This window comes from Mobula birostris, chromosome 15, assembly GCF_030028105.1.
Source record: "Mobula birostris isolate sMobBir1 chromosome 15, sMobBir1.hap1, whole genome shotgun sequence".
NCBI lineage: Eukaryota > Metazoa > Chordata > Chondrichthyes > Myliobatiformes > Myliobatidae > Mobula > Mobula birostris.
The window spans coordinates 56,634,005-56,651,196 of NC_092384.1; the positions used below are offsets into that span (position 1 = coordinate 56,634,005).

Consider the following 17,192-nt stretch of genomic DNA (forward strand, 5'->3'; position numbering starts at 1 on the left):
TCACTAAGATACTCCTAAGAATTTTGATGACAAAATCTAAAAGTAAGATACAAGCTGAAATAGGCAAAGAACAATGTGGTTTTGTGAACGACAAAGGTACAAGAAACGCAATATTGATGTTGAGGATACTATCAGAACAAGCTATTCAAGTGCAAAAAGATTTGTTTGTTTTATCGACTACACAAAAGCATTTGATAAAGTGAAGCACAATAAGTTATTTGAAATACTACAGAAAACTCTAGATCTAGATTCGAAAGACCTCCACCTGATCAGAAATCTGTACTGGGAACAAACTGCCCCTGTAAGAATAGATGGAGAAGTGAGTCAGTTTACGAAAAACAAGAGAGGCATTAGACAAGGGTGTGTTTTCTCCCCTGATCTATTTAATGTGTACAGTGAAATAATATTACAAAAAAAAAAGAGACATCTTGGAAACCAAAGTTGGTGGTGAAAACATCAATAATTTCAGATATGCAGATGACGCTGTGTTAATTGCAAGTACGGAGGAAGAACTACAAAACTAAATTGATATAATTGTCGAAGAAAGTGCAAAAATGGGTCTATATCAATTGCAAAAACACAGACTGTATGATGATATCCAAAAAGAAGGAGAATCCTATCTGCAGGCTGAGAATAAACGGGGAAGACATAAAACAAGTCAAGAACTTTTGCTACTTAGAAAGGTGGGTGACATCAGATGGCAGGTACGACTTGGACATCAAAAGAAGAATAGAGATGGCAAAAGACACCTTTACGAGAATGAAGAGTATACTGACCAATACTAAACTAGGCATGACAACCCGCCTCAGAGTACTGAAATGTTACGTTTATCTAGTTATGTTATATGGCTCAGAATGTTGGACAATATCTAGTAACATGAGGAAACGAATTGAAGCAGCAGAGATGTGGTTTTTGAGGAGGATGCAAAGAATATACTTTATAGATACACTTTATACTTTATTGTCGCCAAACAATTGATACTAAAACGTACAATCATCACAGCAATATTTGATTCTGCGCTTCCCGCTCCCTGGATTACAAATCGATAGTAAATATTAAAAAATTAAATTATAAATCATAAATAGAAAATAGAAAAATGGAAAGTAAGGTAGTGCAAAAAAAACCGATAGGCAGGTCTGGATTATTTGGATATAACATGGACAAAACGAATATCTAACGAGGATGTCATGAACAGAGCAAACACAAAAAGAGAAATAATGTATGAGATCATGAAAATAAAACGTAACTTCATTGGACATGTGATTAGGAAAGAGGAGTTAGAATGCATGGTAATTATGGGAAAGATTGAAGGGAAGAAAGCAAGAGAAAGACAAATGATGGAGACAGCAGTCAGAGAATTGGAAATGAATACCAATGAATTGATCCACTTGACCCAAAACAGGAGTGTGTGGGCCATGGCAGTCAAAGCTCAAACTGGGCATGGCACCTGATGATGATGGTGATGACTCCTCAAACCTTGTCCAAACAATCAGCAGCCATGGGCTCCTCTAGGCAGCTACCTAGCACTCTGAAAATTAAAATAAATGATGCCCACAAAGCAGGAGAAGACTATAAGAAGATAGCAAAGCGTTTTCAGGTAGCCGTTTCTTCAGTTCGTAATGTAATTAAGAAATGGCAGTTAACAGAGTCGGTGGAAATCAAGTTGAAGTCTGGAAGACGAAGAAAACTTTCCGAGAGAACTGCTCGTAGGATTGCTAGAAAGGCAAATGGAAACCCCCGTTTGACTGCAAAAGACCTTAGGGAAGATTTAGCAGACTCTGGAGTGGTGGTGCACTGTTCTACTGTGCAGCAACACCTGAACAAATATGACCTTCATGGAAGAGTCATCAGAAGAAAACCTTTCCTGCGTCCTCACCACAAAATTCAGCGTCAGAAATTTGCAAAGGAACATTTAAAGAAGCCTGATGCATTTTGGAAACAAGTCCTGTGGACTGATAAAGTTAAAATAGAACTTTTTGGCCGCAATGAGCAAAGGTATGTTTGGAGAAAAAAGGGTGCAGAATTTCATGAAAAGAACACCTCTCCAACTGTTAAACATGGAGGTGGATCGATCATGCTTTGGGCTTGTGTTGCAGCCATTGGCACGGGGAACATTTCACTGGTACAGGGAAGAATGAATTTAATTAAATATCAGCAAATTCTGGAAGCAAACATCACTCCGTCTGTAAAAAAAAAGCTGAAAATGAAAAGAGGATGGCTTCTACAACAGGATAATGATCCTAAACACACTTCAAAATCCACAATGGACTACCTCAAGAGGCACAAGCTGAAGGTTTTGCCATGGCCCTCACAGTCCCCAGACCTAAACATCATCGAAAATCTGTGGATAGACCTCAAAGGAGCAGTGCTTGCAAGACAGCCCAAGAACCTCACAGAACTAGAAGACTTTTGCAAGGAAGAATGGGCGAAAATCCCCCAAACAAGAGTTGAAAGACTCTTAGCTGGCTACAGAAAGCGTTTACAAGCTGTGAAACTTGCCAAAGGGGGTGTTACTAAGTACTGACCATGCAGGGTGCCCAAACTTTTGCTTTGGGTCCTTTTCCTTTTTTGTTATTTTGAAACTGTAAAAGGTGGAAATAAAAAAGTAACCTTGCTTAAAATATTAAAGAAATGTTTCATCTTTATGCCTTTTGGAAATCAGGTCATCTTTTATTCGCTTAGCCAGGGGTCCCCAACATTTTTTGCACCGCGGACCGGTTTAATATTGACAATATTCTTGCGGACCGGGGGGGGGGGGGGCGCAGGCGGGTAGGGTTGCCAACTTTCTCACTGTGTTTACGCTGAGAAAGACTACCATGACCATGAAGCCTTGCGTGGGCACCTGTGTGCACATGCGTGATGTGCGCAATACATACCGTACGCATGCGTGTACGTGCTGATTTTTTTCCCTACAAATCTGTTTTGGCGATTCTGTTCAGTGAAACTACATTGTACATACGTTATTTCTACTTTATATAGGCTGTGTATTTTTCATATCATTCCTGCTTTTACTATATGTTAGTGTTATTTTAGGTTTTATGTGTTATTTGGTATGATTTGGTAGGTTATTTTTTGGGTCTGGGAACGCTCAAAAATTTTTCCCATATAAATTAATGGTAATTGCCTCTTCGCTTTATGCCATTTCGGCACGAAAGGTTTCATAGGAACGCTCTAGTGGGTGAAATACGGGACAAGGGTGGTCCCATATGGGACAAACCAGCTTAGCCCAATATACGGGATGTCCCGGCTAATACGGGACAGTTGGCAACCCTAGTGGGGGTGGGGGGGGGTGTTAATCAGGACCAGAATATAGGTGATTAGTCAAGTATAAGTCACTTATAAGTGGCTAATACAGTCAATTTCGTTTCAAAAAGAGTTTATCTAACGAATTTAATATTAAACACATAGCACATATTTTCCTCGTATGAACATATAAAATCATTGCAACGCACCAATATCGCTGAATCAGTGGGTGCCCTGGGCTTGTTTTCCTGCAACAAGACCGTCCTATCAAGGGGTGATGGGAGACAGTGATATTCAAAGGTGTTTCCTTATGTCCAGTCTATTCTATGATTTAGTTTTCGTTGCATTCATTGCAGAAAACCCCGCTTCGCAGGGAATGAGGAAAGGTGCAGCTGACTCGTATTGCCAAATTATATCGTTTCCTCGCGGCCCGGTGGTTGGGGACCACTGCACGTAGCTATTCACAGTAACAGAAATTTTAACCAGGGGTGCCCAAACTTTTGCATACCACTGATGCACTGAACTGAATTAACTTGTTGATTTAGAATTAGATTTATTTATGACCTGAACATTAAAACATACAATGAATTGTGTTATTTGTGTTGACAACTAACACACCCAAAGAGGTGTTGGGGTCAGCCTGCAAGTGTTGCCACACATGCCCACAATGTTCAGCAGAAGAACACAAGCAACAGCAAATTAGCTGCTTTCCCAGCTCCCTCCACCTACCCCCTCATGCACACAGACAAGTCTTCAACCCCAGGACAGGCTACCTCTGGTCCGCAGAACTTGTCACCGGACTGTCAGACTCACAGATATCAGCTGCCAACTTTGGACTTTGCTGTGGGACTGACAGCTCATTGGTTTGACATTACAGGCTTCTGATATTGGTGACCTGGCCCTTGTGGTACCTTTGGGCCTCTACCTTTGATCTTCAACCTTCAGACTCCAGATTTGCTGTGTTCTGCACTTCAAAGTTTGGCTTTGCCCTCTGGACTTAGTCAGTGATGGGTATCGGCTGCAAGACTTGCTGATCATGGGTATGACCTTTGGCCCTCAACATCCAGATTTGCATGAACCTCATTTGCCCTGTGGGCCTTGATCTCCAGACTAACACAGACCTTTGATCCGGTGACCTGGGGTGTGGGAGGTTCAAAAGCTCATACCCAGGAATCGCCATCGATTACAAAGTTTTGAGCCAGGACTGGGCCCTTGCTGACTTGGGGATCGCTAGTCTCCTCAAGTTGGACCCCCAAGATTGCTGACATTCAACTGTGGAGCATCCTGACCTAGACTCAAAACTCCTGTCAGTCTCCTCATTTACTGCCCCTGACCTCTAACTCCCCATAATCCCTGCGTGGTTCTCTTGGTGAAAAAGTTGTGAGCCGAACACAGTGAGAAAATTTCAGTCACTGATTGGAATTATGGAGTGAGAGAAGACGATATAGCGAGGAGAGCAAATGGGTAAAGCAGGAGAAAGATGAGAGGTGATATGACTGAGGGGAACCTTTAGACTAACTCTGGATGGTGAATAGGTCGAGGTTTGGAGGTGTTGAAGATACAGTACTGTCTAATATAAACAGTATGCGCTGCTTGAGAACTGTAAACCTAGAAAGCTTAAACTGGGATGAATGAATGGTGTATTATTTTTATTGCTGATAATGCACCTTTTAGTGCTTTGCAGCGTTTGATCCTTTGCAAGAGCAAGTTCAGAATTATTATCACTGACATATGACATGAAATTTGTTATTTTGCAACAGCAGTGTAGTACCAAGAAATAAAACTATAAATTACAAATATAAATAGTATGAGAGACAAAGAGGAATAATGAGGTGGTGTTCATGAACCACTCAGAAATCTGATGTTGGACGGAGAGCAACTGCTGCTAAATCCTCAAGTGTAGGTTTTCAGATTCTTCTACCATCTCCTTGATAGTAGTAAGAAGAGGCCATGTCCAGGTGCTGAGGTTCTTGTGTGATGGATGCAGCTGACTTGAGGCCCTGCCTCTTGACGATGTCCAAGATGTCCTTGTAGGGTTGTGCTCATGATGGAGATGGTTGAGTCTGCAGCATCTTACGATCTTTTGCATTGGAGCTTCCATACTAGGTCACGATGCAGCCAGTCAGATGGCTCTCTGCTGTGCATCTATAAAAAATTTTTCAAGTGTCTTTAACATGTCAAAATCTCCTCAAACTGCCTTCTTAATTGTATCGATGTGTGGGCCTGGAATAGATCTCCTCAGATGTTGCACCCAGGAAATCAAAGCTCCTCGCTGTTTCTACTGCTGACCCCTCAATAAAGATTGGTGTATGCTCTCCTGCCTTTCCTTTTCTGAAGTTCACATTCATTTCCTTGGACTTGCTGATTGTGACAGGGTAGGTCTGCATTAAGTAATTCTAAAATACTTCCCTTTCTCTACTCTTCCCTCCACCCCCACCCCGGTTGTTAGATGTTGATTGATTCTATTGCGGCCGACTGTCTGATTTTTAAAATCCACACCTTCATAAGGGCACGCGACCCTCACCGAAACCCACAGTGTGATACTGATGTTGTGTGTCAGGTTGTTGCGACACCACAGCAACTCAACAGACTTGTGGGTACTTGTTCCAGGGTGAAGGTCCATGTTTTCTGTGCTTTTAATCTTAATTGATCAGAAATGGAGGAGTAGTGAGCCTATTTTAATGTAGAATATAAGTACTCTTATGCTAATCAAAACTGGTATTGTGGTTACAGATTTTTCCACAAATTGAATTGTTATCTGTGACTATCTGATAGAAATATAGTCTTGAATATTTTGTAGTTTTGATCTTACTAACTTTTACAATGCAATCTCAACCTGACCATTAGTTCATTATGCTCTTTCCATTAGTTCAATTGTTTCTAATTCTATTATTTCCATATTCAGCATTGACATTTTTCACACTTACCAAATAATAGATATTTTGTAGACATTATTTATTTGTTTGGTAGTACAGTATTACTGTAAAATAAGTTGCTCGCTTAGATTCATATAGAGCAGAAAAAAACAGCATGATAGTGTTGTCACTTTTAAAAAGGCAATTGGACTCTTTCCTGTGGCGGCCAAATACACCCACTTCTCTTTAGGGAGGTGCTCTAAAGGTATACAAAGTGAGTATAGGATGGGTAAATGCAAGCAGACTTTCTCCACTGTGGTTGGGTGGGACTACAACCAGAGGTCATGGGTTAAGGGTGAAAGATGAAAAGTTTAAGGCGGCTATAAGGGAAAATATTGTCGCTCAGAGAGTGGTGAGAGTGTGAAATGAGCTGCCAGCATAAATGCTGCATGGGAGCTCAATTTCAACATTCAAGAGAAGTTTGGATGGGTACATGGATGATAGGGATATGGAGGAGTACGGGCCTGGTGCAGGTTGTTGGGAGTAGGCAGTTTAAATAGTTCAACCCTCGACTAGATGGGCCATAAGGCCTGTTTCTGACTCTAAATCTGCTGCCTCCATACTCTTACAAATGCATTGCAGATTGTAACAGCTAAATTTTTAAAATCTCTCTTCCTCCCCAATTCCATTTGTCTTGTCAATTATCTTCTGGTGTTCCTTTGGGGAAATGCAGAAAAGGGACAGTTTTGGATCATGGAAAAGAAAAAGTAATATTGTAGCCTTTTCGTTCAGAGAACTTGATTAATTTTCAGAGATATTAATGGAACATAGGTACAGTTCATTTACATCTCCTCCAAGAAAAATTTCTACTTTGGGAAAAAAATAATAATTTGTATCAGTGGGCATGTGTTGTCTATTTTTGCAACTTTTTTTTTGCTGAATGTCTTAAATTCCATATTTTTAGTACTCATCCCCACACCATTACAATGTGGTTTCTGCCCCATTCCTTTTCAGTCCTGATGATGGGTCTTAGCCCGAAACTTCAACTGTTTATTCCCATCCAGCAATGCAGCATGACTTGCTGAGTTCCTTTTGTATGTGTTGATCAAGGTTTCCAGCACCTGCAGAATCATTTGTTCACTCTATTCCGAATTAATGTTTAATTCAATTTAATCAGGTAGGACTTATGATCACCTTACTGGAATGATTTTGGCATTGAATTGAAAACATCAAACACAGATAAGAATTTTTAAATTATTAATGTTAGAATCTGGTATATTGTCTCTTAGCCATTGTCTTGGAATGTAATTGAATTCAATAAAGCAACTGTAAATAATCCTGCTGTTAAAGAGAAAAACACTTGCATTACATTCAATAAGGATGTGTGGCCAGGAGATCAAGCAAATCACTTATTCCAAGGTCCACTGCCAATTTTATTCTGAAAATTGTGCTAGACCTTGTTATTTTTTGATGTTATGATTCTTGCAGAGAAGTTGTTTTGTTTCATTAGCATTCAAGAGCATTAATTTATCATCAGCATACCAACTGACACCGAGAGCTTACCCTTTCAAATTCAATCAAGAACATGCAGTTGAATATCTGAAATGAATTACAATAGAGGTTTGAGCATTTAGTACTAAGTGTAAATACTTGTGGGAAGAAATCTGGACCAAATAATGATATTGTGGTAAATGGCATAATCCTAAACAAGATGATAAAGTATCCTTTTATGCACAGAATTTATTTCTCACACTTAGCAGCAGTGATATTTTAAATTTTTCACTGAATGCCTTTAATAATCGAGAGCTGACTCAGATAAAAATGGCACAATAGATGAGCAAGTTTGGCTCTTATTATGGTATTATCCTTCATGGATTACTGTTTATCTTGAGAAATTATTTTGAAGTTAAATAATACAAACTAATTTATTATTATCTTCATAGCTCTGGAAGGCACAGTGTTAATAATGTTATATTCCATGTCAGCTGTTTTGACCACTTTGACAATAAAGAAAAAAGAATTTTGACCAGTATTTATCGTTAGATTTGACTTAAAAAAAACTTTCTGCATGGCATTGATGCTGCATTTTATCCGTTGGAATCTATGTATGGTTTCCATGATTATTGAACAATATTTCATGCCGTACTCTCTCAATATTGGACATTTCTCAAAAAAAATGCTGCACTAAATTGAACCAAAAAGGAAGTCACCATAGTAAAGAGGAGAAATCTTGATATTAGTACTTTAATTTCGAACATACTTAGTTCAATTTCAATGTTGATGATAAAAGCATATTTACTCTCCTGGCATGCCTGGTTATTTTAGGTGCTTATTCTTATCTGATGCTTATATTTCAGAACAAAATTGAATTATACATCACCAACTGATGATGGTTCAGTGTATAAAATTGTCCTGGATGGGATTTCTGTTGCTGTTATGCGGGAATTACTGGATTATATGTTTAGTGGACAGGTACAGTACCTTACATTGTTCTATATTGTGTTCATTTTATGTAACCTCTTTATTGTAGTCAAATGTTTGCTTTCGTTAAGTGAAGATGCTACTAATTTCTTAAAAGAATTTTAGGACATATAATGTATATATTTCTGACATTAAACGTACCTTTAAAACCTTGAATGGGCTGGATTTTTCCTCCCTTTACACAAGTGGCAATTTGGCTTCATTATTCTGCGACCTCCTTTTTAAAAAAAGGTCTTACTGATTTGATTTCAAAATGGTTCAACCATGCTTCATTGATATTCAGAAGTATTTTTACATTTAATAAAACAGTTAGTGCTGTTTTGATTGGTGAGGTTTTATTCTGCTGGTGGAGTTTAATGGGTCAAACAGCATTTGTGATGCCAAGGGATAGTTAATATTTCAGTTCTTGACACTACACCCTTTGTTGTTTGGCCTACTAGGTTTCTCCAGTTGTTTGTTTTTGCTCTGGATTACAACATCTGCATTCTCTTGTCTTAATGTTTTATTTTACTCTGCTATTTCCTTATGTTGTTAATGATTTAATATTAGTTTGGATATAAATTGGCTGATTTAAAGTGAAATTGTATAGCAAAATAACGAGGTATAATGAAAGATAAATCTAATGCTGGTATTGGGGCAAGAGAAAGGGACCCAACAGCAAATAAAATTTGCTTAACCAGTGATACAACTATAAATTGGGAAAGGTGGATTGAAAATGCATAGTGCTTCTGGTGAGAATCTTGTCTGTTTCTACAAGAAATTTTGGAGTAGTGCATAACAAGTACTTAAACAGAGAAGCAGCAAGTGAACTGGATAAAGTTTAAAAATTACTCTTGTATTTAGAAAAGCCAAATTTTCCAAATTTGGAAAATACCAAATTTTCCTGAGATGCCCGGAAAAAAACGTTGCGGACTTGTTTCTTTGTATAAACCTATTGGGTAAAAGTCTAGTATCTACTATTCGTGATAAGTTAGCGACCTTGAGGCTTTGATAAAATTAGAACTGCCTGGGAGCATGATTTAAATATTTCTCTGTCCGACGAGGTTTGGGATTCAATTCTTCAAGTCAGTTAACTCAACCTCTTTATGTGCTCGCCATTGCCTTTTGCAGTTCAAGGTTGTACATAGGGCTCATATGTCTAAAGCCAATTATCGTGGTTCTATTCTGATATTAGTCCCTTTTGTGACAAGTGTATAGTGGATAAGAGAAGCCTCCTGCACAAGTATTGGGCTTGTCCCAGTTTGGACAGATGTCTTTTTAACTTTATCTCATATCCTTAATTGCTATTTAGAACTTAACCCTTTGATTGCTCTTTTTGGCATTTTGGGTGAAGTTGACATGCGTTTGAGTCTGACTAAACGGTGAACATTGTCTTGTCATGTACCCCGTGACGGGTTAAAGATCCAGCAGAGATGGAAAACACTTTGGAGTCCAGTATTGCTATTAACTAATAATATTTATTAGTAACTACGCAGTACAGTAATATAAATGTAGATAAATCAAACAGGTTAGCTATGATTATATATAAGTAAATCAGCAAGTGTGGAAATATGAAAACCAAGCTTCTTCAAAGCTAGGGGTAAATAGATAGTCTTGCGATGATGAATCGAGTTCAGTTCAGTTCATGGTATTGAGTTGAGTAGTGATGGAGAGGGAGAGAGAGATTTGAATCTTCAGATGAGCTGACGCCATCCATCTTCCCATTATCCTCTGAAATTCTTTAGAAGTCACTGACTGTGACCACAACAAAGGGGACCCTTTTTCTGTGGTGGAGCTATCAAACCAGGCAAGGGTGACCAGGCAACCAGACAACTCCCCACCAGTCAATCCCTTTTCTCACTGCAAGAGCCACTGATCGATTTGCCTGATCGATCCTCCAAAAACCCAGTTTTCCTGCGGGCACAACAAAGCTCATTCAGTGTCCAAAACATGTGCCTGAGGTCTGTATCATCTGACCTCCTATTTATCTCACCGTACTGAGTACCAACTGTCATTCAAATAATTCCTCCTTCCTTTGTGTAAAAAATGCACTAGCAAGTCATGTCCTTGGGAAGTATAAACAACCTGTGAACAGTCCATAACATCGATTGTCCATCAAATAATGCCGCCCTCAGTCACCATACCGACGTACGAGCTGCCCGGTCTCTCCAACTCAGTAGAAATCCAGAAGTTACTCCCAGTGCCTTAAAGTGACAGTCCAAAAGTTAGTCTTTGTCTCTCTCTCTTTCTTTCTTCCTTTCTGTCTCTCTTTTCAAAACAACATGTCCGTGTTAAATAACTCACTCTCTCTCTCTTTTCAAAAGCACAGTTCATTGGAGTAATCGAGCACAGTTTTCTAGGAGTAATTCAGGACCCCGTCACAGTCTTTTGCCTCTCTTTTGGCTAGATGTTTAGTTCTTGGGTGGAGAGATGTTGCCCCACCCACTCATGCTCAATGGCTCAGAGACATTATTCCCTGCTTAGATCTTGAAAAGATTCATTATTCACTTCTTAATTTGAACATAAAGTTCCATAAGGTGTGGGGACCTTTTCTTGATTATTTTCATAACTCCTCTTTAGATTAAAGATTTATCTTCCTTTTTCTTTGATTTAGTGATTTAGTCCCTTAAATCCAGCTTTCTTTTCTGGTTAACTTTTATGGTGTTTTTTTTTAATAATGTGAAATATTATAGTTTAGGTAGTAGGCAATACAATTTTTGATATTCACAGCTCTGTGGCGACAAAAGCTTGATTAACTTTTCTTTACGTTATCAAGGTTGGCTTGGAGTGCGTGGTGGGAGGGTGGGGTGGAAACTAACTTTATATGATTTTATTTTGGGTGCTTTTTCTTTACTGTTATCAATTGTACATCAGACACATTGGTTTTGCACTGTATAAATCTCATGTTGGTATTTTTTTGTTCTAATGTAGAAATTCAATAAAAAAAAGCTAATTAAAATAGATTGTAACTAAGTGGTTTTAATTCCTGGTTGAACCCATGATCACTTCCATCAAAATGAATTATCTTCATCTACACAACATCTCTGCTTCTGTCACAAGTGCAATTTGAATTCAATCCATTCTTTCAAAGTGGGTTCTAATATTAAAACAAAAAAAAATTCTGGAACCTCATGAATTCTGAACCCTCATCAAGATAGAGTTAATCTATTGAAGACCCTTTGTCAAAACACATTTTCGGTTCTAATAATGGATCTTTGACCTGAAACATTAACTTTGTTGCCTGACCTGTTGAAAATTTCCAGCATTTTATTCATTTATTTAGCAATACAGTGTGGAGTAGATCCTTTTGACCCTTCGAGCTCTGCCACCCCAGCAACCCCAGAACCCTGATTAACTCTAACCTAATCACTGGAGAAAATTACTATGACCATTTAACCTACCCAGTACGTCTTAGGACTGTGGAAGGAAACTGGAGCACCCAGGAAAAAAACTCATGCATTTCACAATTCTACCCCTATGCTTCTTCCCTGTCCAATAACGCTATTTTTAAAAATTCTGCCTTCTTCAAAAGTACTTTGAAGGCTTTATTCTTCCCTATATATGTTAACCTTTATCATGCTTTTGAGATCTATGTGATTATAATGTTACAAGACTATTAAATACAGTATACATACCCCCCTCCCACCCCGGAAGTTTTCATGTTTTATTGTTCCAAAACATTGAATCACAATGGATTTAGTTTAGATTTTTTTGATACTGGTTAATAGAAAAGACTCAGTCATGTCAAAGTGGAAACAAATTTTTGCAAATTGGTCTGAATTTATTACAATTATTAGATAGAAAATAATTGATTACATAATTACTCACCCCCTTCAAGTCAGCATTTAGTAGATCCATCTTTGGCAGCAATGACAGCCAAAGATGGATCAGTATGGCTAGGTCTCTGTCAGCTTTGCAATTTTTGGATACTGCAGTTTTTCCCCAATTCTTCTTTTCAGAACTGCTCAAGCTCTGTCAGATTGCATAGGGATCATGAGTGAACAGCCCTTCTCAAGTCCAGCTTTAAATTCTCAATTTGATTGAGGTCTGGACTCAGACTTAGGCACTCCAGGACATTAGCTTTGTTGTTTTTAAACCATTCTTGTGTAGCTTTGGCTTTATGTTTGGGGTCATTGTCTTGCTGGAAGACAAATCTTCTCACTCAGTTCTCTTGCAGACTGGGGCAGGTTTTCCTCCAGGATTTCCCTGTATTTTTCTACATTAATTTTACCCTCTACTTTTGCAATCCTACTAGGGCCTGCTGCAGTGAAGCATCCCCGCAGCATTAAGCTAAACATAGTGTTTGGTCTGATAGCCAAAAAGCTCAATTTTGGTTTCATCAGACCATAGAACCTTCTTCCAGCTAACTTCAGAGTCTCCCACATGCCTTCTGGCAAACTCTAGCCAAGATTTCATGTGCAGTCCCCAACCCCCAACCCCCAACCCCCAACTCCCAACAGTGGCATTCTCTTTAACATTCTCTGGTAAATCTACAACTGATGAAGCATCCGGGCAACAGTTGTTGTATGTACAATGTCTCCCATCTCAGCCACTAAAGCTTGTAACTCCTCCAGAGTGGTTATGCCTCCCTCACTAGTCGCCTTCTTTCCCTCTCACTCAGTTTTTGAGAATGGCCTGCTCTAGGCAGATTTACAGCTGTGCCAGTCTTTCCATTTCTTCATGATTGACTTAACTGTACTCCGAGGGATATTCAGTGACTTGGGAATTTTCATGCATCTATCTCCTGACTTGCAATTACCTTTTCACAAAGTTGCTTGGAGTGTTCTTTTTGTCTTCATTCTATAGTGACCTACCAGCAGTTGGTCCTTCCAGATACAGGTGTATTTTTACTATAGTCAATTGAAACACCTTGACTGCACACAGATGATCTCCATTTAGCTAATTATGTGACTTCTAAAACTAATTGGCTGCACCAGTGAGATTTGGTGTGCCTTATTAAAGGTGGCGAATACTCAAGCAATCAATTAGTTTGTATTTTATGTTTGTAATTAATTTAGATCACTTCTGTAGAGATCTGTTTTCACCTTGATACAAAAGTCTTTTTCTGTTGATCATTGTCATTAAATCCACTCTGATTTAGTGTTGTAAAACAATAAAACGTGAATTGAGCCAGTCGGCTGATCAGTCCACTCCACCATTTCATCATGGTTGATCCATTTTTTCTCTCAGTCCCAGTCTCAGCCTTCTCCCCGTATCCTTTCATGCCCTGACCAATCAAGAATCCATCAACCTCTACCTTATATATACTTAACGGTTTGGCCCCCAAAGCTGCGTGTGCAATGAATTCCACAGATTTGCCACTCTTTGTGTCAAGAAATTCCTCCTCATCTCTGATCTAAAAGTATGCCCCTCCATTCTAAGACTGTGTCCTCTGGTCCTAGACTCTCCAACCAGAAGAAACATTCTCTCCACATCCACTCTGTCAGGGCTTTTCAACTTTCGCCAGCTTTCAATTAGGTCACCCATCATTTCTTGATTCCAGTAAAAACTCGTCCAGAGCCATCAAAAGCTCTTCGTATGACAATCCATTCAATCCTGGAATCATTTTTGTGAACTTCCTTTGAACCCTCTCCAGTGTCAACACATCCTTTCTAAGATAAGGGGAGATAGCATACTTGACCACTGCTACTCTCCCTTCCGCGATGCTTACAAAGGACTCCTCCATTCATCGCTCGGGAAGTCTGATCAATCCTCCAGCCTGCTTCTGCCCGTGTACAGGCAGAAGTTGAAACAAGAGGCAGCCATAGTTAAAACCGTCCTCTGTTGGCCTGACCAGTCTCCGTGCTACAGGACTGCTTTGATGACCTCAACTGGAATGTCTTTCATGATGAGGATGTCTTCCGAGTTCACGGAAAGGATCACAAGCTTCATCTGGAAGTGCATCGAGGATGTTGTCCCCCAAAAATTGGTCAGGGCCAATCCAAACCAGAAACCCTGGATCAGCAGTTCTGCGTGTGCTGCACTCACCATGCGAGACAGAGCTTCGGTCTCCGGAGCAGCTTCTCCCACCGGGCTATCAGACTGATTAACTCACGCTGACACAATTGTATTTTTAAGCTATATTGACTGTTCTGTTGTATACTTTACTGCACATACTATTTATTACAAATTACTATAATTTACACATTGCATATTCAGACAGAGATGTAACGTAAAGATTTTTACTCCTCGTGAATGTGAAGGATGTAAGAAATAAAGTCAATTCGATTCAATAAGCAGCCCAGAACTGCTCACAATACTCCAAGTGAGGCATCTCCAGTGCTTTATAAAGCCTCAACATTACATCCTTTCTTTAATAATGTAGTCTTCTTGAAATGAATGCTAGTATCGCATTTGCTTTCCTCACCACTGGCTCAATTTGCAAATTAACCTTTATGGAATCCTGTATGATAACTCCCAAATCCCTTTGACCTCAGATTTTTGAATTTTCACTCGATTTAGAAAATTGTCTCCCCTTTTTTCTTTTACCACTGCATGACCATGCACTTCCCGATGCTGCCTTCCATCTGCTACTTCTTTGCCTATTCTTCTAATTTATCTAAGTCTGTCTGTAGCCTCTCTACTTTTTCAAAACTACCTGCCTGTCCACCTATCTTCGTATTGTCTTCAAACTCTGCAACAAAGCCATCAATTCTGTCATAAGAACATAAGAAGTAGGAGCAGCAGTTGGCCATCTGGCCCATCAAGACTGCTCCACCATTCAATAAAATCATGGCTGATCTAGCCATGGATTCATCTCCACCTACTTGCCTATTCCCCATTACCTTTAATTCCCCAACAATGCAAAAATCTATCTAACCTTGTCTTACATATATTTACTGAGGTAGCCTCCACTGCTCCATTGGGCAGAGAATTTCACAGATTCACCACTCTCTGGGAAAAGCAGTTCCTCCTCATCTCCATCCTAAATCTACTCCCCCGAATCTTGAGGCTATGTCCCCTAGTTCTAGTCTCACCTACCAATGGAAACAATTTTCCTGTCTTTATCTTATCTATCCCTTTTCATAATTTTATGTTTCTGTAAGATCTTCTCTCATTCATCTGAATTCCAGCGAGTACAGTCCCAGGTGACTCAACCTCTCCTCATAGTCTGACCCCCTCATCTCTGGAATCAAGCTGGTGAACCTCCACTGCACTGCCTCCAAAGACAGTCTACCCTTCCTCAAGTAGGGAGACCAGAACTGCATACAGTACTCCAGATGCAGCCTCACCAGTACCTGTACAGTTGCAGCATAACCCCCCTGCTCTTAAATTCAGACCCTCTAGTAATGAAGGCTAACATTCCTTCCATTTGCTTTCTTGATAGCCTGCTGCACCTGCAAACCAACCTTTTGTGATTCACGCACAAGCACTCCCAGGTACCTCTGTAAACATAACTTTGCTAGATCAAATAACGACAGTACAAAAAGATGGTTACTTATCTTTCCACCCGTTTACTTCTTCGAGTTCAGCTGCGAGTGAACTTGGGCCTGACATCAGGGAAAGGACCTTTCTCATCTCCCTGGCGGTTCTACAAGTTCGCTGCCCGATGCCAGAATTGTCAGAAGTTAGAAGGCCACCGATACAAAAGAACAATCAGTTTGATAACTATTCCGGTCAAGTCAATGGACTATTGATACAGGGAACAATCAGTTTGATAACTATTCCGGCCAAGTCAATGGACTATTGATACAAAAGTACAATCAATTTGTTAGACACTCCAGCCACCGTAATTAAAGAAAAGAATGTCCTACCTGGTTTGCTGGAGCCACAACTTAATTACAAAGATAAGAACATCTGTCAAATTTATGCTTTAATTAAGAAAGGAATGTTCTGTCCAATTTCCATCAGGCACTTCCTTTTGTCAAAATCAAAAGGTGTGAAAAGCCCAGAGACATCTGATGTGAATCTGGGCAAACCCTAATTATCTTGCTGCAAAGAAGGCAGCTGTGAGACATCACTCAAACACACTGCAGCCACAGACATAGTCAGTACTGAATCCATAGTCAGTACAGGAATCTTGAGAATCTCCCTTTCCCTTAAACTTTATCATTCCCTCCTGTTTATCATTACATGATAACTTTTCAGAACAGATTGTTGCTTCTGCAACATGATACAAACATACCCAACATGCTCCCATTCTACTTGCTTAGTGTAGGAGGGACAGAAAAGTGTTAACTTGGGGCCTCCCGAAGCAGGGGCAGGTCCCCTTAGGGTCATTAAAATCATCATTGACCACTGCATTTTTCAGTCCTTATCAGTTCCGCCAGTAACGTGCTTACAGTAACAAAAACCAATTTCCCCTGGGATTAATAAAGTATGACTATGACAGTCCGTTCAATGTATCCACTGGGGCTGCCCTTCCACTTTCACTGCAGTAGGTGTTGTCAGTAGCACCTGGTATGGTCCTTTCCACCTCGGTTCCAGCTTCTTACGATCCCAGTTCTTTATCAAGACAAAATCTCCCGCCTCGATGGTGGGGTAGTCACCCTTAGGCTGGGTTTCGTCCTCTCGATAGGCCTGTCGTACCTGTACCTGTGAATGCAAGCTTTGGAGAGTTTTAGTTAACTTGCATAAATATTTTCCCATCTCCTCCCCTAAGGTATGCATGTCCATCCTTTCAAGAAGGGGAGG

The 17,192-nt window shown here is 39.7% G+C and overlaps 1 protein-coding gene across 1 annotated transcript in view; it reads left to right on the forward strand.

The window, feature by feature from the left end:
• gan (gigaxonin) overlaps positions 1–17,192 on the forward strand; it is a 130,024-nt gene that overhangs the window by 8,912 nt on the left and 103,920 nt on the right. Inside the window, exon 2 of the mRNA XM_072279850.1 lies at positions 8,456–8,570. Within this exon, the coding sequence (XP_072135951.1) occupies positions 8,456–8,570 (115 nt within the window). The remainder of the gene's footprint in view (positions 1–8,455; positions 8,571–17,192) is intronic.